This window comes from Copadichromis virginalis, linkage group LG23 (genome assembly GCF_057382275.1).
Source record: "Copadichromis virginalis isolate Kocher_CV1m ecotype Utaka linkage group LG23, C_Virginalis_male_GT1.1, whole genome shotgun sequence".
Taxonomy (NCBI): Eukaryota; Metazoa; Chordata; class Actinopteri; order Cichliformes; family Cichlidae; genus Copadichromis; species Copadichromis virginalis.
The window spans coordinates 38,283,135-38,308,528 of NC_140639.1; the positions used below are offsets into that span (position 1 = coordinate 38,283,135).

General features: G+C 39.3%; 1 protein-coding gene across 1 annotated transcript in view; it reads right to left on the reverse strand.

The window, feature by feature from the left end:
- Window positions 1–654: 654 nt before the first annotated feature.
- Window positions 655–25,394, reverse strand: part of LOC146681569 (cholecystokinin receptor-like) — a 66,700-nt gene continuing 41,960 nt past the window's right edge. Inside the window, exons 3-5 of the mRNA XM_085448956.1 lie at window positions 14,479–14,740; window positions 3,120–3,247; window positions 655–1,314 (exon numbers count right to left, since the gene is read on the reverse strand). Of these exons, the coding sequence (XP_085305082.1) occupies window positions 737–1,314; window positions 3,120–3,247; window positions 14,479–14,740 (968 nt within the window). The 3' untranslated portion in view covers window positions 655–736. The remainder of the gene's footprint in view (window positions 1,315–3,119; window positions 3,248–14,478; window positions 14,741–25,394) is intronic.

Below are 25,394 nucleotides of genomic sequence, written 5' to 3' on the forward strand. Positions count from 1 at the left end.
ATTATTCCTCAAAAATACAACTTGCCTAATAATTCTGCACTCCCTGCATGGTAGTACTCATTCAAAAGCCATAATATCAAGTGGGAAAATGGTCATAAATAAATAGGCTAGTGATTAATTAGCATTAATATTAATGATAAGATCAATGATTAATGAATATAAAAATAAAATAATAGTAATAATAATACTGGCACCAGAAAAAGATGCCCTGAATGACTGAAGATGAACAAAAATGGAACCGAAATCCTTCCATTCGCAGTAGGTTAGCCGGTCTTCATTATTTAGCAGTCTCCATCAAAACGTTCACCTTAAATAAACTTAAAGACAGAATAATATGTACACAGAATTTATATTTTCAACATAGTTTTCCCACTAAAATGTCCGTCCCAGCTAGCGAACAAACAAAGCCACACAAAGAGCACAGGCACTTGATGTTCTTTTCAGGATGCAACAAAGCAGATGCTGCTAGTTAAACTGGAGTAAAAGGATGTCACCAAAAAGAAACAGTATTTTCTCCACTTCACATTCTGCAACCATGCACGAAGAATTTAAAGAAGACCTTTGAAAAAGACCTCTAAGCAAGGGCATGGATATTACTCAGCACATGACTCACACCATAATAAGATGAAGAGTGACAAACAGAAGATTAAAAAAAAAAAACAGGGAAAAAATAAAACAGATGGCACATACACTGTAACCACAGCCACTGATGCGACCACCCGGCCCTCCTCGAGGCTTAGCAGGTGCCGGTGGTGCTTACAGTGGTGTAGCTGAACTTGGACATTGAGGTCGCCATCGATGTGCCCATGGAGGTGGCGTTGATGCCGTCTTCCCCACCTTCCCTCCCACTGCACCAACAGCATTTGCGGCACAGACGGTTGCGACTGCAGCAGGCAAAAGTGGACAGCAGAGCCTTGCGAAAACGTGTGTTCATGAAGCAGTAAATGATGGGGTTGACACAGGCCGACGTGTAGGACAGGAGGTGGATGAAAGAGATGGGTGCTCCTGAGAGGGCTTTGGTGACAGACTTCATGTCAAAGGCTTTCCAGGTATTGACTGTGAACAAGGGCATCCAGCAGATGAAGAAGAGTGCTACGATCACCATCAGCATGCGGATGACGCGCCTCTTAGCCTGCAGCTTAGCCTCGGAGGTGTTGCTGCGGGCGCGCTCAGTCTTGACCTGCACGGTGCTAGATGAGGCAGAGAGGGTGGGAAGCTCCACAGAAGAGGAGGGCTTTTTGGATACCTGGATGTAGCAGCCATCATCATCGTCATTCGGCCCTGTCAAAGGTCTGTCTACACCATTTTTCTGGCCTGTAGAAGTACAGGGGGAAAGCGTAAGTTTGAGTCACCTTAAATCACGTGTCATTAACAGAAACAGGTGACACATGATTACAATACATTTTGGCTTCCTGCAGCTGACACAGCTGCAGACAGTTAGAAACACCCCACCTTCCCTCACTAACAACTGAAGTGGTTAAATTTCATAACACTGAACAAACCCTTTAGGAGGAATTTCAGGGGTCGATAAATCTCCCGTTTGAACAACATTTAAGTATTAAACAGTTATCATAAATGCTATCCTGGCCAGCACACGTTAACATTAGCTGTTTAGCTATACCGATATTTTGACACATAGCTTCAGTATGTCCAGAGTTTGGAGAACTAATTTCACTATTTGTTTATTAGTAGGTTCTAAAAATATATTCTACCTCATGATCTTTAACGAAATAATCATCAAAATCAAAGTAATTTGTAAAATGAATAAAATTGTGGCTAGGATAGGCTCCACCCCTCCCTGCAACCCTGAATTGAATAAGTGGAAGAAAATGGATGGATGGATGGATGGATGGATGGATGGATGGATGGATGAAATAACATTTCTAAACTTAATCTTAAATACTTATTTTGTTAAATCTTACCCTCAAACACTCTCCGTATGTATAACCCATGTGAACAAGAACTAGTCAACGGCGGGGATGAAGAACTCCCTTTTAACAGGAAGAGATGTCAGGCAGAAACCAGGCTTTCCTCTGATCTTAATCATGGATTAGCAGGTGTGTTTGGGTTTACTTCACATGCAGTTCTTGGGTGTAACGTTTCCAAAGTTAAGCATTAATGACATTAGATTTCTCAGTAGTGTAACAATATAACAAATTGCTTGGAGCACTTTAGCCTTCATTTCTGTTTGTTCACACTTCTACAGTGGAAACAATGTGGCAATGGCTTTGAAAGGTTCATTTCCATTCTTACACGCTTTCATCTTTTTAGAACACCTGAATGAAACACATTTAAACAAAATGACTGTGATGCCAACCAAAATGTAAAACCTGATTTGCAACGCACCGTCTGCTAGTGTCTGAAAATTGCATAATTATCCTGTAGCTTAAAATAACCCTAACCCAACTCTAAATGATTCAACTCCATGTGGAATTCCATGCAAGGATGGAAGTTTATTTTGCTACGATCTATTTTCTAATTTTATTTCAGTAATAAATTACCATCACTACTGAATTCTGTTTCACATGTTCCCCACCTTGATGAATCACACTCAAGACTGGACTCCATGGAAACTGGTGCTGCTGATACACACAGTTATAGCAGCAGTTATAATTGACCTAAAGTGACCGTATTTCAGCTATATCAGATATATTTTTTTCTGTTTCTGTTTAAATGGAGAATATCAGCCGCAAGACAACAACCCGAGTGGTTCCAAGGACAGTGGAGTATATTTTTGGATGGAACAGGTGCAGAACCTCCAGGTAGCAACAAAATATGTCATTCTCTGCTTGAGGCAGATTACACAAATGTCCCTTTGTATATGTGTAGAAATATTTATTTGCTGCTGTTGCCTGGAAATGACAGTGTGCTATCTAAGTGCATAACAATAAAACTCAAGTAGGCACGTTTATTTTCACAATAGCGTATGTCTTATATTTACTAGCCATTTATAGTCGGGGAACATTTACTGGCCCTTCTGATTGTTTCCTGCCTTCCACATGTAATTTATGGCAGCCCCATTTGGGTCTGGAGAAAGTGATTTTTCATCTTCACTACAAGTTAAATCAATGCAAACAACAATCCTTTCACAATTGGATTAAATGTATAATGGATCTCACCAGTTGCCTCCTTGCTCTGGCCCAGCTCAAACTGAATGCCCCGGTAGAGCTCTCTGGAGATCAGACCATAGGCTATACTCATCACCACTCCCGGGATAAAGAACAGAATGAGCAGCAGCAGCACGTACCTGAAAACAGCCAGAATGGAATAAAAGGGGTGTAAAAATCACAGAGTTGCAACTAAATCAGTCCTCAAAGCTGAAGAAATCCAGCTGAAAAATTTGCTTGTGAGCGTAACTGTTTTTCTCTTTGCCTCTGTATTGCCATGCACATCCAGGAGATGGGCTAAAGGCCCTACAGATGCTCCTCCCAACAGTTATCTTTACCCCCTTTGCTTCTTAGCAAAATGTACTGCAGCATCTCAGGTCAGTTCTGCAGCTCCTCTCTGCAGACCATGACCCCCCTCAGCACCCTGCAGTGTAACCCACCTTTACACTCTGTTTTTCTTTGAGCTGTTTACCTCTGGTGATACTCTTGATGCTGCAGCGTTTGTATATATCACCAGTAGTGGGGTTTTTTTGGGTTTTTTTGCCGCAGCCTTATTGGAAGACCAGAACAACAGTATGAAGTTTTAACTTACTTACTGTACATGAAGACCAACTGGCATAATAATTACTACAAATTCTTTCCTTAAACACCTTTTTGAGATGCATGACACAACAGGGCTTTGCACCATGCTTTTTCCAGTGTCAATATCCCAACATATGTAGATTAGAAGATCATAGTGTAGAAAGTACTGTTTTTGTTTTGTTATCAATCAGTACAAGTTTGAGGATCTTAAGACATGTCTGAAAAACACTGGAAAAATACAATCCTTAGTTTGATAAGTTGGCGCTGAAGAATCCTGTCCATGCAGGACTATGTCATCTGCATAAAAATGTATTTTATATGTTTAGTTTTGCTTTACTTAGAAAAATGTTTGCTAACAAAAAGACTATGATCACCTCTCACCCAGTAAAAACTTGTTCAAAAGACAAATTTCTCAGTTTCTCAACATTTTCTACAGGTAAAAGGCAAAAATATCAAATATTACAAGTTATAAAACTATCCATCCATTCTTACGGCCATGGGTGGTGTCTAAAACATTGCCAACCACTATACTGCCAGGTATAAAATATAGTACATTTGAGTTAAATCTTTTTGGTAGCTGTCTTTTTTTGTAGCTTCAGTACTGTGAAAAGATATTTGCCTGCTTCTTTATTTCTTAGTTTTTTGCACATTAGCCACACTAAAATATAAATCATTTCCAAAGCATCTCAATCTGATTTGACTCCGACTTTGACAAGGCCACTCCAAAACCTTCATTTTGTTTTTCAAACCATTCACACCATTGCTGATGTATTTCAGATCATTGACCCACTGTATAAGTGGGTGCACAAGTGCACTTGAGCTTCAGGGCATGAACTGATGGCTTGGTATTCTCCTTCAGGAGAATCATTTATATCATTGTCTGATAGAGAGCACAAATCATGGTTCCATCAATTATAACTAATTTGTATCAAGTCCTGAAGGAAGAAAGCAGCCCCGGCCCACTAGCACACTGCCACCACCATGTCTGACTGTTGGTGTGAGTTTTATGCCAAATGATGCATACGTCCCAAAAAGCTCATTTTTGGTTCTGCTCAATTTTTGTCTCACCAGTCCACAGAGTATCCCAGATGTTTTTTCCCCTCAAAGATGTGATTGAGTTCTTTTCAGTCAGCTGTGTTTTTCTTCTTAGAACCCTCCCATGAATGCCATTTTTGCTCAGATTCTTTCGTATTATTGAATCATGACCCTAACTAAGGCAAGTGAGGCATGTAGTTCTCTGGATGTTGTTCTGAGTTCTTTTGTGACCTCCTGGATAAGTCATCAGCGTGGAGTTGGAGTAATTTTGGTAGGGTGACGACTCCTGGGAAGGTTAACACTGTTTGAATTGTTTTCACTTTTTGGATTAAAGCTCTGACTGTGGTTCACAGGACTTAGAAATGGCTCAACAAAGCCTTAGAGATGTCTTTCCCTTTCCTCACTAGATATCAGTGGCGTGCTTTTCAGTTGTTTCTTTAGATTATGGCATGATGTGTTGCTTTTTGACATTTTTAGCCTATTTCGCTTTGTCAGACAGGTCCTGTTTAAATAGAAATCGGGCCTGGGTGAGGCTAGTGAAACTGAATCTCATCTCTCAGGTTTCAAAAAAATAGTGGATAATAGCAGTTAATTTATGACTTAAACAGGAAGTTAATTACTTTACCACCTCGGATCAGTTTGGTTTGGATAGTTTTTTTTTCCTTAATAAATGAAATCATAATTTAAAAACTGAATTTTGTATTTACTCAGGCTATGTTTGTCTAGAATTTAAATTTATTTGATGATCTGAAACATTTAAATGTGATAAAAGGCTGCAACTACTTTTTCACACTGTTTCAACTACCATATTCAAACAACAACATATACATAATTCGGGGTTAAATTGAGCACAGTGCCACAGTGGTTTGCCTCACAGCAACAAGAGTTCAATTCCACTCTCCGGCCGGGGCTTCCTCCCACAGTCCAAAGACATGCAGTTAGTGGGGATAAGTTTATTGGAAACTCCAAATTGCCCATAGATGTGAATGTGAGTGTGAATGGTTATCTGTGTGTTAGCCCTGGATATGCGGCAGAGCCTGTTCTGAGAGGTACTGTAGCTGTAAAGATGAGATCCAACCTGTAGATACTATAAGGATAAAAGGTAGAATTTAGTGAGTGAATCTAATCAGCACCAAACTGTCTAGTACAGTATTATCACAAAATGAGTTTAGACCTACTTCAATTTGTTCTGCAAAACATTTCACAAAAACATAATTCAGCAGCACAGCATGCATAGATTCAATATCTGACTTAAAAACTTTAAAACTAATTAGAACAATGGATTTGGTGTGCAGTCCTAACTTTTGAAAATAACCTCTCATCTTCCTCTCCTGTGCGCAACACTAAGAGTGGGAAACTCAACATTCGCTAGCAGGCACGCTGTGCAACAAACTGCACCGACACAGTTTGTGTGTTTGGTCATGTTTGTCAAGCTGTTTGAAAAGTTCCAGTGGAAAGGACTTGGCACCTAAAAAAAATCCATTTATGCTTGCTTGTCTTCAGTAGCTCCTATCTGGATGCTGAGTATCATAGCATGACTTAAACGTTGTTTTTTTTACATCTGCACCATAAACGCATCACTGGGAAGAGAAGGCCAAATGAATGCACTGAAGATGTAAGCAGCCCGTGGGCTAACAATATTTTCTTATTACTGTGCAAGTGTTTCCATACCGCCGCGGGAAGCAACAAGAGTCTGCAGCACAAGTAAGAACTGGTCCATTTGACAGTCATTCGCATTATTAACCTGTCTACAAGATTCTATTGCTCACTAATTGAAGGGGCCAGAATGCCATTCTGGATCATTTCAGCCCAGTTTAACACTTGTTTATAATTGCAATGGGATTAAAAAGTCCCAAACACACTTATGTCTCAATCATGTCTAATACTCAGTACCCCAGAACTGCTAAACACAAACTAGCTGGAAAGCTGTCTTAAGTGAAGGGTAAAGTGACCTTAAACAGCTTGAATCAGACCGTTGATGAGTCGAATGAAAATTAGATAAATAAGCTACTAATGCTGTCCAGGTAGAAGCGTGTAGTTGTAAATGAGCATTTAGTACACATCAGCTGTTTGCTGCAGTTAGATAACTTGGTCATTTGAGATCAATAGCAAGAATCTCCACTCAAACCACTGAATAACGCCAATGATTTTAATTGTGTTCCACTTTAAACCAATGTGCGAGAGTTAAATATTAGAACTTTCTGTGTGGCTCTTATGCTGCTGATAAAAAAGGCTGTAAACTATTAAACCCAGAGTGTCCGGTTTGTATGTAAATGTGCACATAACATTTACAAATACAGTTAAAAGATTATCTAATTATTGTGGATGTTTTCAACTGATTTAGACTGGGTACACGAATGTTTTCTATTCACAGACGACAAAGAATACCAATCCCAGCTTTCTGCAGTGCTTAGATTGGTGGCACATCAAAGAAAAAGTTATGAACTGAGTGTAGAGCAAAAAAAAGAAAAAAGCAGAGCAAAATGTTGACAGAGGAATTTCTGAGTAGTGCAAAAAGGTTCAAAGGGCTTAGAGCCTCTGTCAGCTCTGTCACAGTATCTGACGGAAACCCCTCCGCACATATTCTGTGGAAGTCCTTCGACGCTCTGGAGCTTTGTTTGAAAGCTGCTGAGTTTTCCCACCTGGGACTGGAAAACCAGAGACTGTATTAGTGAATCGAATGAACGAATGTGTGTATTAGAGAGAGAGGAGAAGGTGGCGTGTACAAGTAAAGCAAAACACGAGCACGCACAAGCAAGGTAATAAATAAATGGACCGGCGCTGAGTAGATGCAGCCGGTGTCTGCGGTGCATCAGTCAGCACATAAAAGCGACAGCACACAGGAAGAGGCCATGTTTCATTCATTGTCTGATATTCTAATGTCTGCTTGGGCAACTCTCTGAACTCAGCACTTCTCATTAAAAATAAAAAAATAAATAAAGGCGTCTATCAGCTGGCAGTTTAATACTGTGGAAAATCTGTTAGACAAAAGCTGTGTGGAAGTGACCACGCGGGAGTGTGGAAACAGCATTTAAAAACAGCAGTAGTGGATCTGCGCTTGTTTTGCCTCAAAGGGAAAACCCAGATGGGTAGAGCTGAAGCAGAGGGAAAAAAACATGTTGAATATTCATAGCTACCTCTTTTCCCACATCACCTGAAAGCAACATGATTATCAAGCAGGAAAGATGCGTTTGGCTCGCATTAATCATCAAAGAAAATGATGGTGCATATGTCATAAATTTCTTTTGCACTTTTAATTTCCAGTCCTGTTCAGTCAGAGCTGGAAAGCACTAACTCAGCTAATAGTGCACCTGCTGGAGGGTCGCCACAAAGCAGGAGGCTCTTTTTTTTTAATGTAAAAGGCTTTATTATTCAGACCAGAAAGTAAATGAGCAAAGCATAGCAGTGTTCAGAAAATAAAACACTGATTGGATTAAGTCAGACTACAGGTGTCACTCGCCTCTGTCAGTGCGCCACAGGGCAGCTGTGGCTACAATGTAGCTTGCTATCACCAGTGTGTGAATGTGTGTGTGAATGGGTGAATGACTGAATGTAGTGTAAAGCACTTTGGGGTCCTTAGGAACTAAGTAAAGCGCTATACAAATGCAGGCCATTTACCGTTTACAGGTGTTCACGGCGCCAAAAACTTGAAGGTTATCAGAAACGAACACGTGTAACAGCAGCAAGTAGTCGAGTCAAAAGTTCTCCAACTAAACTAAACAATCGACTCTATAAAGGAAGATTCTAACCTACATGTTTCAGGGTTCAACTTTTTATTTGCTCTGCGTGGCGTTTTGAAACCAAAAACTCTGATGTTATAATGACAATAACCGAGGCAATTCAATATTAATAGAAACCATTTTCCTAAAATGTAACTGCAGGTCACTCTGGTGACCCGTGTGCCCTATCTCTTGCCTAATGACAGCTGGGAAAGGTTTCAAGCAGTTGAGGAATTGGTTGGATGGTTTGATGGATGGAGGTCATAATAACAGCTTGCATTAATGACTCATTCAGTTGGATTCCAGGGAAGGAAATTAGAGGCAATTTTTAAAAAAACAAAACAGATAAACTGTAGAGTTATTTGGGCCAATAGACCCTGGCAGTAAATCCTAAAACAGATTTACAATGAAACAAAGAGCCCTTTTGAAATGTTTAAATGTTGCATTTACAATGCAGCACACAGTCATAAATGATCAAGGATTGTCAAGCTAATTTAATATTTGTGAATGATGCAAAATATAGTTTAAAAGCAAACATTTTCCCTCAAACGCATTCTCGCCCATGTAGGCCAATGTGATCAGTGAGCTGACGCTTTAGACTGGCCTTACCCCAGAATGCTGAAGTCCTGAAGTCCCAGATTTTTACTCATAACATGGCGTACGGATTTTCTTCACCATCAGTTACAGTGAAATATGCTGTGTTAGGCAAAAGACACCTGCTGCAGACAGATTATCTACAGGCACAGCACCGATGATGAGGCTGATGATGATTACTGTTTTGAGTGCATGAATCCTTTCAAGTAAGCACACAATATTTAGTCATATAGCACTTCACAGACAAGAGTCAAAGAGTGCTTTACAGTTTGCAGTGTTTTAAAGGTTAGAGTCACTAAAAATGTCTGGTATCATTACCATCTTGAGGGTTGTTTTTGGCAGTTTTCCCTTTGGGAATATTCTTCAAAAATACTTAGCATATCTCACGGCTCTTTATTTTTGCCCATTTATATACTATAATCGAACCCACAGAGGCTGATGCTCCAGAAAACTTAACAAGCCAAATTTATTGCTTTTTAATTAGCACAACAGTTTTCAGTTGTGCAATCATGATCAATTTGGTCTTTCACGTGATCAAATAGCATTAGGGAACCCAATGTGTCACTGAAAAAAAGGAGTGATGGCTGTTTCTAGGCCTACACAGATTAAACCATTCAGTCATTAAACCATTAATGATTTTATAATGATTGATTACATCTGTCTGTTTTCTTAGCCACTCACTCAATCCAGGGTTGTTGGGGGTGGCTGGAGCGTGTCCCAGCTGTCTCTGGGCAAGACCCAGGGTATGTCCCAGTCAGGTTGCTAGTCCATCACAGGGCCAACACAGACACAAAGAAACCATTACAGCTGATGTAGCAGTTACATGGATGTCTTTGGATTGTGGGAGGAAGCACACGGAGAAAACCCATGGAAGCGCAGGGAGAGCATGGACGCTCCACACAGAAAGGCCCGACCAGCTGGCAGATTCAAACCCTTGCTGTGAGGCAACAGTGCGAACAACTGTTCCACTGTGTCATAATCATTATTTTCCATTCACAACAATTTTGGTCAATTTAATTTTAAATTAGAGAAAAAAAATATGCTTTTCTTTCAAAAATGAGGACATCTGAGAATGATCCCAAGCTTTCCAGCAGTAGTTTATGTTAAGATCAAAAGGGGGCTCTTCAAAACTCTTCAAATGGCTACAAAGGATATTTGTTCAGCTTTATTTATATCTCAGATTTTAGTTGGACGATAAGGTCGAGAACTTAATACATCTTCAAATTGTCTCTAAGGTTGTGGATTTTAGCTGTATGGTTATGCATCTGAAAACTACTAAAACAAACAAAAAGAAGAATTAACAAATTAATTGCAAGAGTCATCTTTAAATAAAATTGTAAAATCCAGCTATGCTTTGCTTTATTAAGTCTGAGATAGAAGCAGAGATTGTACATAAAAAGAAATCCACCATAGTTTCACTGAGTAGGAAGTCCCATGGTGAAGCCTCCAGCAGAATTTATGGTACCACATTAGTCTATGTAGTTTTTGGCTCCCAGAGTGATGCCTGTGTGCAGAACTTAATCTGCCATTGATAATGTTTTGCGTTGGTAGAATGCTAACTGGTTGAAGAAGTGCTTGAACAGGAAAGGGAGTGACAGCGCACACCTTCATGAGGAAGAAGTGCAAAATGATAATAACGATCAACATATTACACTGGCTATAGTGAAGAGCTGTCATTATTATTAATACAGTTTCACGATAGAGAAAATCTGTTCTTTCGTGACTTTTATTCTGGCTGCGGCAAGAGCTAAATTGAAAGGCCAACAACAGAACAACAAGTTTTTTTGCAGTTGCATTGAATGTTAGATAGAAAGCACTTAGGCATAGAAAAGAGTGCCTTTATGAATAACATGCTTTGAGTGTTCTAGTAGAGTAGAAAAGTAATGTAATGTGAGAACCAGTCCATTTACCAATCACCTAAGTCACCTACAGATAGCTATTAAAAGGAATGCAGATGTGCAACACTAACATAGGCTTCTGTTTTAGACCCAAATCTTGCACTCGTTTATCTACTGAAAATCAGAGCTCTGATCTGAATAGTTGATCAGCTGTAATTTAGATACGATTTAGATGTATTTTAGGTCTAAATAAAGGTCCAACGCTGATAATGAAAAATCGACAGAGTCAAAGACACTCCATTCATAATGTTAGAACCATACAGTTTCCTTTTTAATGCAAAATGTTATCTGCTCAGATCAAAACGTGGAGTGAATAATGAATAAGATTAGTCATCGTTTCAGAGTACTTTTTGCAACTTTGTCAGTGAACATGATGTGTAAGTGCAAATATATACTTTGCTTGACTTTGACTTTTAACCACTTTATGGCTCTTTTATGGATCTCAACCTAAAAATGGCTGCTTCGGTGATTAGGTGTCCATTTCATCTAGCGAAAGCTAGATTGTGTTATCTCTTAGGAAGCTTTAACCCCTGACAAGGAATTAAAAGTTGAAATGCGCTTGTACTCTGTGACATGGAAACTTTTGACATCTGAGTCTTGATTGTCTTCTCCTTCCTCCTCCACCTCCTCACTGAACAGGCTAATTAACTGCTCTCCCACTGCCTCATCTTTCTCAGTGAAGCTTAAGAGCTTGATAGACAGTCAGAGAAAAGAGAATTCGTCAGTGTTCCACCACAAAAGGCTGTCAAAAAGAGAGAAAAAGAGATGTACAAGTTCTGGCCATGTTCATCTTCTTCTTCACTTTAATTGCACCATCGTACAGAATCCAAAGTTTTCACAGACAGATCTATAAAAATCCCTGAGTAGTATATCCCAAGAGGATTTAACGTGTCTTCTCTGAGGTGGTATCCATCTATTTGGGGGAGCTTTTGAACAAGAAAGCTGGTTTTACTGGCCTTTAGAGAGCTATAGATGAATAGATGAATTTCCTAACGTGGAGCAATCCAGACTGTAACGGCAATAATCGGTTCTCTCTTGACCTTCTCATAAGATTTGCTCTTCCCTCTTTCTAAGCAAAGAGTAGGGAAAGAAGAAATTATTGCATTAATTTAAAAAGACAGTGAAATGATCACACTGAGGGTAGACACATTATCTGCAGAATATTTGTGTAATAATGTAGTTATTTCCTTTTTTTCCTAGTGCCTCCATTTATTGGTATAACCCCTGCTAAGCTACAAAAGTGATCCATCTCATATTGGCTCTCAACAGGAACTGCCTGCTCACTAATTTTGTCTTATAAAACTTTCACCTACTGATTTCATTCATTTTTCAAACACCCACTCCATAGCCACCTTAGCAACTTCAGCCCGGGGGCTCATTTCTAAAATGACAAGAATTTAAGAGCCTTCTCTTTTTTCATCCCTCTCACATTTCTTTCTGGCCAAAGAGAAAATCCACCAAATGCTTGGACACAGCAGCATTTATAACTGTGAAACTGATCACCAAATTAATTTCATTTTAAGCACCCTCACATTCTGTGAATCTGTTCAAAGGGTTAAAGTAGATTTGTACAAAGTTATCGTGTCAAGTTTGACTTCATTTTAAAATTAACACTTGCAGCTTGAAAGAAGAAATGTTTAAAGACAGTTAGACCTGACGGTTTTTAACAATAATGCTAAAGTACTGTCAGATTTGCAAACAAGCTAAAAACAAACAAACAATCCAGTTAGCAAGCTAGGGGGACTTTTCAAAAAGCGATTAAATTGTAAAAAAAAGTTCAAAAAATGTAACACTGTACTTTCTTGGCACCATAGAAATGTACTATGCACAACACTGGCTTTGCTCATAGGAGAAGAATTGTTTGAAGATAGAAAACAGGAGTTTATAATAGAAATGTGTCTCGAGCAGTGTTGGTCAAGTTACTTGAAAAAGTAATCAGTAACTAATTACTGATTACTTCCACAAAAAAGTAATCCCGTTACTTTACTGATTACTTATTTTCAAAAGTAATTAATTACTTAGTTACTTAGTTACTTTTTAAAAACACGATTTACAACCTGAAGAGGTGATAAAGTGATAGATCTTTCAGCCCAATTCTACGTTTTCTGCATAATCCATCATACAAAATGTAATCAAATGGAAAAGTCTCTTTTTAAAACTTGTTTTATCAGCTTTAATCTTTCAACTTTATGCATCAAGCAAAAATTTAATTATATGCAACATTCTCTGACTTGAATAAATTAGTTTAACATTTAAACCTATTTTCTGCACATTCCAGCACATAAAATAAAATATTTTTTGTGTTTACACTTACTCTTTCAAATAGATGCAAGTAAAACACAGCAGAAAATAAATAAAGTCAAAGACTCAGCGGTCCTGTTGCTCTATTTTCACCTGTAAAGCAGGACTGCGGTAGGCAGAGGTTTACCCTGGTGCAGGTGTGCCGCGGTCAGTTGAAGAATCCACGAGTTTCTTTGTGAATTTCCCATTATGTCATAGTGCACTCGGTGCTTGCTTGGAAGTTTAGGGGTTATTTTCGCAGTAAAAAGAAGTTTTCTTCCCACGCACGATGGACGCTAATGTTTTTGTCACTTTTTATGGAATCAAACTCAAAGTAAGGTCAGTACTTCCACGCTTTAAACGCTGCACGCTCATACTCTCTCCCACAATCGATATATGATCCACTGTTGATCTGCACACAGCTGTTGTCACTAACGGCGCACTCACTTACGTCACTGTCGTGAGACATTCTCGCAAAAAAATCACGGTTTTAGTAATCTAATACGGTTCTGCCCAAATAGCAAAATCACATTAAATTAATGTTGTTTTTTTCATCCAAATCATCATTATGGTCAAGATTGAAATCTCAATGCTAAATAAATATCAAATCAAAGTTAAAATATTGATGAAACCTGACAGTGTAATAGTAATGCCATAGGAAAAATATTGATTCAAAGTTGTCCTGTTATAATTAGCTACTGAAAAGACTTTGATCTATAGTTGACCAGATTATACTGACAGGAGATGGATTTGTAGTTGACAGGAAAATTGTATTGAAATGTCATCAATTTAAAGTTGATTCTGCTTATCTGGACGCAGCGTTTTCAGTAAAAGAAACTTTTAGTTACTTCTTCTTGGTCACAAATGACATTCCACTTAATGTAAGTGAGAATCCAAGAATTTCCACACTTTTGGAAGCAAAGCCATGGAAACTGTATTCCATTTCCATTGCATTCATATTTTACTCACTTATCCCTGTCAAGGTTGTGAAGACATCACACCAAATAATTGTAATGCATGTGAAGTCTTGCTTTTCACAGACGCTGGCAAGAGTTTATCTATTGAGAATGGCAGATATTATTGCTTTAAAATAGCTGGCAGTCATCATTTCCAAACTAGTCATCCAGCCCACACAGATATTTTTTTCTTTACATAAAGATATGTCTGATAAACTGATTACAGACCATGCTTTTTTTCACCTATCTTTTATATTTCTTTCTCTGGCGGCAAATAGTTTAACATAACATGTTAATAAGCACTTACCAGGCCTGCTCAGATTGTGGATTGGGCCAGTCCAAGCGGCACATGCGGCCCACAGTACCATTATGCCTTGGGAAAGACTTGAGAGTGCTAAACACCGGATAGGGCACCATGATTAACAATGACACCACCCAGGTAGCAGCGATGACGCGATAGGCGTGAGATCGGGTCTGCCATGCACGGGATTTCAGTGGGTTACAGATGGCACTGTATCTTTCGATAGCAATGGCCACCAGGCTGAAGGTGGAGATGCTGACGGAGACTCCTGGAAGAGAAAATAAATGAGACTAAGAAAACATTTGCAAAGCCAGTCGACTCACTTCTTATACACAAAGAGACACATTGTTGCAAAATTTACATTCTACGTTCGTACTTCTCAATAGATAAATCATTTGGTTATCCTTCAGTTTGGACTCTCCACAAGGTTCTCCGGGTGCCACCCTGAGATACCGAAAAACATCTGAACTGAACTAAAAGCATAAAGTGAAAAAGAAGGCAGACATATTTGTTCATTCATTTGACTGAAAACATGCTTTACTCCTGACTTTTAAGTGGCACACCTGGCAAAATCGCTCTACATCATGTTAAAATTGCATTTAACATTTTGTATTGTGCTGCTTAATTGGATCCCCTGTGTCCACAAGAGGAAAACATGAGAAAGAGAATATTACCTGAATTATTTTTATGACATAACCCATCCCCTTGGAATATCTCACAAAATGTGCCATCACTTTTACTCAGTATAACAAATATCAACCTGTTGACAAGAAACATGTCTATGTACTAATGGCACATTTTGGAAATAGAGCAGTACTAAGCACATACATTTAAGTCTAATATTTGCTCATCTTTTAGTTAACACTAACAAACAAATTGTTTGTTTAAACATGTCATAAGCAGCCGTGACTATTTACAGAGGAGAAAAGTATGTGAAAGAACACACCCTTGCAATACAAGAGCCTCCTAGTTCAAAGTCAAATAAATGTCAGGCTGCTCCATCAACAGTAGCAATGTGGCCCTGTTTTCTCTGGACCAAAACTGACTGATGGCAACAGTTCAGCCACAGATCCAACAGGATACTTTTCAATGCTGTAACTAAGTGCCAAACATCGCCCAGATTAGGTTTAAAGTCTCTGCTATCTGGATATCAGTCAGACTAGAAAGCCAATTTAACTTGTGGGCTTTAAGCACCCTTTTAGAAATGTGAATGCACTATGCACTTTAGACGTGAAGCATACAGAGCATAATTTATGTGATAACAATGTTACCAGTGATGCCATCTTCACTGCCTGGAGAGTGACATCGCTACCCAGACTGCATTCCAATGTAAGCAAGAACTTTAGCTTAGGAATGAAAGGACCTTTACAAGTCTAACAGGTTTTTGGTATGAGTTTTAAATAGCTGGTGTTAAAATCCAGGTTATGGTCACATTTTGTTTTAGACACATGGGAAACAGCAAAAAAGGCTAAAGGATGTTACATTTCAATTAAGTCTTGTAACGAGTGAAAATCAGCTAAACTCAAACTTTACCACAAAGCCTAACCCAGGTCACCAGAGACCTGGTGGATGTTTAGAGTTTACAATTCATTTCAACTTTATTTATACAATGCCTAATCACAACAACAGTTGCCTCAAGGTGCCTTAAATTGTAAGGTAGACCCTATAACACAACAAAGAAAGGGAGGCGACCCCCACGTGGGGGTGGGAGGGAGGCCTCCCATATTCAACGTGCTGGGACATGATGAGTTTGTTGTTGTTGTTGTGTGTATGTGTGGCTGGCAGCTGAAAAGCTGCAACTGGGGAAAAAAAGTGTGTCAAAAGTGTGAACTATGTGGTCGGGTCCGTCCTTACTCCCACAGACACAAACCAAGGCCAAGTTGAATTTGCAATAATCAGCTGAGGGGGAATGAAATAACTTGTTGTGTGTCTGTGCTCGAATTGTGAGTCCAGATGAGGCAAAAAGCACACGCACATACCTGTGTGTCACAAGCAGGAATAAATTCCCTGCGCTGAACCTCTGTTGCTATGAGAGGCAGCAACCTCAATCCTCCATTTCTTTGTCACGCAGCATATTAATCCCCATTCATTGTTCCTCCAGGACGGAAGAACATATCCTGCCTAAACCAGGGCTTTATGTTATCACTCATGGGAGGAAGTCATTCTGCATTCTCCTGTGAGCACGGTGCAACTCAATTTACAGGAACAATACTAAGCTTTTGAGTGGTGGTCAGAAACTGTTTCCCTTCATCCTTTGGTGCAGGCTTTTCCTGCAAACCTGTGATTAAAAAAAACCAAAACTGTGTTCCTTTCTATTGTGATAAGCTTTTCTATCTTATCAAAGGTAAAAGATTAAGGATGTAAGTATATATTGAGTGAAAAACGCAAGGATTGAAACCCCCAGAGAAAAAAAAAGGGGAAACAGCAAGGATAGTTGGTGTTGGATTTGATGTGGATCTGATGGGAGCAGGGAGGAGCTGTATCTTATTCCTGCGCCACCAGAACAAAGGAGCTGACTGGCAAAGATATTCAACAACAAAGAGAACATCAGCTGCACAAAAAGACGTCTGAATGCCTTTTCTGTTCCATGAGCTGTAGAAAAAACAGTATTTCAGTTCTTTGCAAGACGGGTAACCTTTTGATTGCTGCTTCACTTGCATGAAACCTGAAGGGATAACAAAGCTGCCCCTTGATAATCAGGCAATCATTAGTCCAACCAAATCAGTAAACCCAGTGCAGTAAAAAGTATTTTCCCCTCCTTGATTTCCTAGTTTCTTGGTATATTTGTCAGATCATCAAACAAATTTTAACTCTAGACAAAGATATTCTGAGTAAGTACAAAATGCATTTTTTAAATATTATTGTAGGGTCTTTGCCTAACAGTATAAAGCACCTTGAGTTGACTGTTGCTGTGTGAAAAAGTACTTGCCTTCTAAACCTAATAGCTAGTTTTGCCACCCTTTACCGCAATAACTGCAACATGAGTCCTTCACATCGTTGTGGAGGAATTTTGGCCCACTCATCTTTGCAGAAGTCGAGCATTAAAGGCCAGTTGAAGGCCGTGGAGAAGCATAAGTCCGGTCTTTGACTTGGCCTTGGACAGAAACCTTCCAAACCATCCAGCTTTTGTCTCGTCAATCCACAGAACAATTTCCCGAAAGTTGTAGGGATCATTAAGGTTTTGTCTTTTTTCTTGTGTTCTTTTAAGTCAGCAGTGGTTTTCTCCTTAGAACCCTCCCATGGATGCCCAGTCTGCCCACTTTCCTTCTTATTGTTGAATCATGAACACTGAGCTTAATTACAGTCAGAATCAGAATACTTCATTACTTACTTCAGGGCCAAAGGTATAAGATAAAGCGGATATTTGAAAGAATACTCATCATGCAAAGCTCCTCTAGCAAAATGTAATCTTCCTTTTAATACTTGAACTTGATTTTTTATGACCCTCGAAAACTATATGAATAGTGAAATTATTATCCTAAATATGCAATGATTATTTGAATACTTTGGCTTAGCACGAGTGGGGGCATTCAGACTATAAGGTACTCCTCTCCCGTGGGGTGTGCAAAAATACCGCAGTGTAAGAAATGTGCGTTGCTTTGTAAAAACTGCAGTGCAGCTTGTTGATTTGGCCCATCGCTAATACTGTCAGACTCACATTATAACTGTAGAACATCTTCCTGCATCCTTAATTTTGTGTATGTCATGGTTTTTGTAACAAACTACACTTTTAGTTAGAAGTCCTGTTTTTTCTCGTTTTGTTTCTTTGATGGTTTTTCCCCTACTCTTTTATCTGTTTTATCTGTTGACTTTACTTGGTTCACCCTTTTAGTCTTGTTAGTTCTTGATTAGTTCTTCTTGTGGTTTTTTTACTTTTGCCTTCCTCTTTTGTTCTTTTTCCACCCTCATCAGTGTTTGAGTGAGTTCACCTGTTTTTATTGCCTCTCTCGGTCTATGGTGTGTATTTAGTGTGTCTCAGTTTCCTCAGTCTTGGTCTGTTTCCCATTCCTTTTGTCTCCACTTTGTTTAATTCTGGCTTGCACCTTTTGGTAGCTCTACTTCTCTTTTAGATTTCTTCAAGTTTTTTGTTTTTCCAAGCACGTTTGTATAAGACCTTCTGTTTAAATACACAATCTTTGAAATTACTGGCAGCCTGTTGCCCTTTTGTCTGCTTTTGGGTGAGTCAGTGAGCTCATTCAACAGGGCCAGGAGCATTACAAAAAGAGTTGCTAACAGGCAATTTGATCCCAATTGTAATGGTGCCAGTTTACCAAAATATGTAGAAACTGCATATGCTGCACAATGTGCAAACATAATGTATGTTTACAGGGTACCCTGTATTGTGTCCATGGATTTTTTTTTTCTATTAATCAAGAAGAGCAGTATGACCTGTTACCAGAGTGCTAAATATGCTGTTACACTTTTTGTCAAAGAGACTCTGACTGTGCCAGCCTGTTTCCATGAAAGAATCCTGACTGCCATCATTGTTGTCCACTGTCCACTGCATGTCTACGCAGAAGGAGGTGGGTGGCACAGTCAGCACATGCAAATCTTAACACAGAGCACAGACACTGTAAGTCGTCTCACACTGTAAGTCTCTCACGCCCACATGTCTCTTTCAAGTGCTAAGCACAGACATGGAGAGAGATCAAATCGCACACAGGGGTTTTCTTTTGTTATTGCTTGAAGTCGGCGATGCTCAGCCACGGCACCGGCTTACACTGATTGCAGAGAAAGGGAACACGGAAAGGGAGGAATGTTGTTATGTTCATTCTTTCACCGCAAGGCAAAGAAGAGGTATAATCAAATAAACAATGCAATGATGGAGAAATGCAAGTGTTATTTATATAGCACATTCAATGGTGCATTAGAAAGCAAACAAACAGCAGGATTAAAAGAAAGGGCAGTAAAAATCATTTGAAGTCAAATGTATTAAGTTTGTATTATGTTGTGTGTGTTTGTGGATGTAAGTTATAAATGAACACATGGTTGGGGACCAAGCCAACAAACATGGAAGATGCAGGTTTTAGGAATGAATGACTGCAGCAGTGACACTTTCATATATAGCCTGTAAACTGCATGAGGACTTCTGAGGACATATTAATAAAGATAAGTAGGTTTATAGTCATTACTGAGGCCTGTAGAGTCACAAGTTCACATGAGTGATGTTTTTAAACCCTACACTTATAGTAACTGATGGCCGTGAGGCTCTGTAGATCCATACTGACAGGAAATGCACTTTCAGGTGATGTACAGCACTGATCCTTCAGTGATTTAAACTCATGACACTGTTACACAGACAGCACAAGGAAATTCAAACCAGACTAATGTGCTCTTAGTCGGAAAGTTTGGCCCTAATTCTTCAACCCTTTCAATATTTCAGAGAAAAAAATATCAGACCATCTGTTTTATTACAGCCACTAGAAGTCAACACTGAGATGAGATCAGCACCATCGATGGACCGATTTATGAAACCTCTAAAGAAAATTAAACTCCAACCAATACTGAAGGGGTTCCCCCACACTGGCCTCTGAGGTGTATTTTTCATTTAGCATTTTTCAGGTTTTTGACAGGACAAAGCTACCTACAGTGGCCCCCTCTTTCTTATTTTTAAAGTTCAGTCCCTCCTAACCAGGTAGAACTGCTTATATTGGTTTCGTAATAGCTGGCTTGTTAGCCAGGTTTTAGCTGTGCTCGGTATCATTCAGCCAGGCACCCTACTCCAGAGAGGATCTGTGCTATGAGTTGTAGAACCTGCAGCAAATAGCAAAATGGGTAAGCAGAGTTGGGGAGTAACGGAATACATGTACCGCCGTTACGTATTTAAAATACAAAATATGAGTAACTGTATTCCGTTACAGTTACAGTTTAAAAAGGTGGTATTTAGAATACAGTTACTTTGTTGAAATAAATGGATTACATGGCGGTCCTCTGTAATTTTGGTCATTCCACGCCGCGCATTGCGGCTCGAAACCCAAACAAAACACGCGAGAAGAGGCTGTAAAAAAGAAAAAAAAGCGTCCTGTTGGTGGCGTTAGTCAAACAATGGAGCCAGAGCCAGCCGGAGCCAGCCAACAGAGTCAGCAGTGCACGTTGGGCAGGAATGCGTTTCAGAGTTGGAAGTTCCAACACCATTTCATATTCAAAGAAGAAAGGGATGGGCGGAATTTCACAGTGCAATGCAAACTCTGCTTGCCAGCAAAGAAGATGCTCTCTGCGTCAAAAGACTCCACCTCCAACCTAAGAAAACATCTGAAAGTAAGTTATTTTAAAAAAACTAAAGTTAACATACTGCAAATATCTTATTTTAGTTGTGGTAGCTACCTAGGCTATGTGCCACTTCAGTAGCTTCGATATAATATTGCTGTGATTTTAGCTAACATTGTTAGCTGGCGTTAGCTAACGTTAGTTCATAGACGGGTAAACTTGATGGATAGCATTAACGAGCTGTAAATTATGGTGTGCAGTTGTGAAAGCCATCCCAAAATGATTAACAGTAGGGTGGACATTAAGGTTGGGCGAGATTAAAAATTTTTCCAACCGACAATCGTCAGTCAAACGATAACCAACATAATCGTGCAGGTGACTTGTTAATGGGCGGAGCAATGTAATAATGCACGGACTGATTTGCGCATTTAGAACATAAATAGAAAGTTTAGTTTTGGGGGGATATTTTTTCTTTTTTTCTTGTTGGAGTTTCTGTATTAACATAGCTACTTTTTGGATTATTCATTTATTTATTCGAGATGCACCAAATTGCACAAAAAACTTAACTTTACCTCTGATATTTTTTTATGGTCGCTGGAAGTGACATTTTGGTTTTTAACTTATTTGTTTTTTGGTCGAGTATCTAAGACATAAACACTGGAACACAGTTAAAGTGGAAAAAGAAGTCAGTTTCTTTGTATCCCTCCCCACCATTGTGGTTTGTTTATTTAAATTAAATGTTTTGTTTTTTTCTGAAGATAGACTACTGCTTTTCTTTCATTCTGTTATGAGTTTGAGTAAATGAATCGCTGCATTTGTTTATGCCGTTAAAACACCGCTATTATATTTTCCATTGACTGCTTCTCTTACCTTCAACCAACATTATTATTATTATACTTACTCATGGGCAAAAAAAATAAAAAAATTCCTCTTGTAAAAACAATTGGCGAAAGGCTCAACTTATTGTTGATAGTCGAGATATTCGTCCAGTTGCCCAACCTTTTTGCAGTGATCTCAAATACAAAACAATTTCTTCATCAGTAATATTTAATTTTTTGGTTGGTCTCTCTTTTTTTTTCCAGAGGATGCATCCCAGGGTTATACACAGTTTACCCAAAGCAAATACATCGGATCATGTTGATGATGGCAAAGACACAGCCCCTCCTCCTCTCAAACAAGCCATCCTTAGCACTCCAGCCATCACCCAAAGGAGAGTAAATTCCTTGATATTTGACTTCATAGTCAATGAAGTGCAGCCCTTTTCTACCGTTGAGAACACCTCATTCCGTAAGATGGTTGAAGGACTAAGTGGGGGCAGGAGTCCTGTTTGCAGAAAAACATTGATGACTCACATTGAGAAAACCTTTCCAAAAATGAAGGAAGCAATAACTGAAATTCTTCTACATACTCAAAATGTGTGCACAACAGCAGATATCTGGACTGCGCATCACAGAAGTTTCATTGGCATTACATGTCACTGGATCGAGTCAGACACATTGGATCGCAAGTCTGCTGCACTGGCATGTGAGAGGATAAGAAGCCATCACACTTATGATGTTATTGCCGCCAAAATAAGTCAGGTTCATGCTGAATTCCAAATCCAAGGCAAGGTTAGTGCTACAGTCACAGACAATGGGAGCAATTTTGTAAAAGCTTTCAATGAATATGGAGATTCAGAAACAGAAGATGATCTGGAAGACACAGATGATGTACAATTTAATGATGTCACTACAGTACTTGAGGAGGAGCAAGAACACGAGGAGGTGAACTTCTTTTTGCCACCACACCATCGATGTGCTGCGCACACACTAAATCTCATTGCCACGACTGACCTTGATAAAGCTGCTTCACAGCAGGGTGTTTCCAGAAAATTATATAGGAGTGCAAAGGCAAAATGTGCAGCCATCTGGAATAAGGCTCATCGCTCATCAGGTGCTTCTGATGTAATTGAAGAAATTGCCCAAATGAGATGTGTTGTGCCTTCAGTGACTAGGTGGAGCTCAGAATACCATGCAATCGAGAAGCTAATGAATCTACCTGAAAGTCAGCTCAATGAAATCTGTGAACAACTGAAGGTGGCAAAACTGCATCCTCAAGAGACAGTGTTTCTCAAAGAGTATGCAGCCACTCTGAAACCACTTGCCTACTCAGTCAACCTGCTCCAGGGGGAAAAGAACTGCTATTTCGGATATGTGATTCCCACCCTTCTCAGTCTGAAAGCAAAGTTATCTGAAAAGTTGACACAAGTGCAATTTTCAACTCACATCCTCTTAGCAATCATCAAAGCAATTGACACTCGATTTGCAGCTGTATTAGCCTCCCATGAAGCAAGGATGGCAGCATCCACCATCCCAAAATTTCGACTCTGGTGGCTTGCTGATGATGAGAGAGAATCCATGAGAAGAACAATGGTCCAAGAGGCCCGTCTCCTCAACACAGAACCTTCTAATGACACCAGCACCACTGGACATGCCTCAGTGGGAAATGAGCTGGAAGATGATGACGACAGCTTCTTCAGTTTTCAGAGTACACAGGTGACCTGTTCTACAGCGGAGGATGAGGTACAGAGGTATCTTCAAGATTCAGATAAGACATTGACCTCATTAAAGGGATATCCATTGATCAGAGCCCTCTTCTTAAAATACAATACAACTCTGCCGTCAAGTGCTCCTGTCGAGCGTCTCTTTAGCCACGGAGGACTTGTTTTCACCCCACACCGTAACCGCATGACAGACAAACACTTTGAACAGGTGCTCTTGCTGCGTTACAACCGCCTTTACTGGACTGTAGACTAGGCGAAACAGATGTAGGTAGTCTGCTGAAACTATCTTGATATTCACAGATAGGGCTCGAAACCTCAGTATTTTGTAGTCTTTAGTATTTGTTTTTGGCATGCATTCAAAAAGCAGCACCTCATATGTTTACTGCAATTGTTCGCCAATTATTTGATTTTTGTGGCCAATTAAGGTTTTCAACCAAGCAGTTCAGCACTGACACCTTGGACAGTTCTTTGTTGCATGCCTTTGTTAAATGGCCATAAGGTAATGTTGCTGAGTTGCATTAAAACATATGTCTTGTTTTAAAAATTATATCTAGGGGTATGTTTAAAATGTAATTTCTCATTGTTACATTGAGTTTGAGTATCTGAGTTGTATTGAAAAATCTTTTGTAATTTAAAATTATTGGTGGAAGAATAATATTGACAGTAAATGCCAAAATAATATATTTTTCATTTTTGAGTATAATTTTATATATTGCCTTTTTTTGTCCTAATAAGAAAACAGTCATTGAAAATGCTGATATTTTTTCTCCTTGTGCAAGGCTACTTTTTGTTTTAACTAAGTGATGTTGGTGACCATAACAGTAAATACTTTTCAATGGCATATTTTATGTTTGTCTTCCACTTGTCAGCTTTATAAATAAAAAAAATGTTAAGGAAAGACTGTGCTTTTTTTATTATCTTTAAGAAGACAAAACAGCTTATACAAACATACCCAAGTCTTTGCTCCTCTACATTACATATATTATCTTAAGTTGGGCCTAACAGTTAATTGGTAAAGAAAAACAAACAAGGATTTGCAGGATGTGATAGCAACATTCATGTAGTTGTAAAAAGCATAACAATATATTATTAAGTCCTTTGAAAAGACATCAACACACCCACACAGGAGAAAAACCATTCCCCTGTGATGAGTGCGGAAAAAGGTTCACTCACTCAGGTAACTTGAAAAGACCAGTGTACTCACACGGGAGAAAAACCATACTGCTGTGATAACTGTGGCAAAAGCTTCACCTAATCAATTCATTTACAGAGACACAAGTGCATGCCACAGGTGTAGGAAGCGTCCCCCCTACATCGGCATTTCCACAAATGTTTATCAAACTATTTCATAAAACCATTAACATAATTTGCAAGCGTTGTCATGGTCCGGGTGTGTGCTAGTGTGTCTCCCTCTGAACTGGCATCTCCACCCCTGGGAGGGGCCTCTGTGTTCTGCTGATTGCTCGCACCGGTGGGTGATTAAGCCGGGGACTCATAAGGCCAGCGCACTCAACCTCTCTTCACCAGATTCTCAGCTAACCCTACTTAGTGCCGGCCACCACAGTGATTTTGTACACGCCTTGAAAACTACCATGTCTCATCGTGTATCTTTCTTTCATAGCCACGCACCAAGTTAGTTAGTTACTGCTTCTTTTGATAGAGTTTTCAGATGCACTGATCAAAGCTTCACTCTCTGCAACTTGGCAGAATTGTGAGGATTTTGTTTGACGAGAGGATTTTCTGCTGCAATTCTGGATGAGGTGCTGACAAATTAATTACTAGACAACTAACCGAACCAAATGTTTACATTTCCCCCCTGCACTGTCTCTGCTCCAAATGAAGATGCTCTAATCCTTTTTTTTTTTTTTTCATTAAACCTGACTCGAGTCAACACTCACAGCCTGATAACTGGCTTTTGAAGCTCTGAAGTTTGTTGTTGCAGATCTCTCGGCACACCTGAGCCTGGGAGAAAAGATTTGCATTCCTCGGGTGAAACCATGCCTGTTTATTCTAGTAACACCTATGTTAGGTTTTGTATTGTTGATTGTCATTTATGCTTAGAAATATCTACTTATATAGGCTTAGAGTTTTATAATTAGTTGTAGATTGGTAGAGGTTTGATCCTTAATAGTCTGCAAACTTTGTGTGCATTCCAGAGCACTCTGGGAGCATG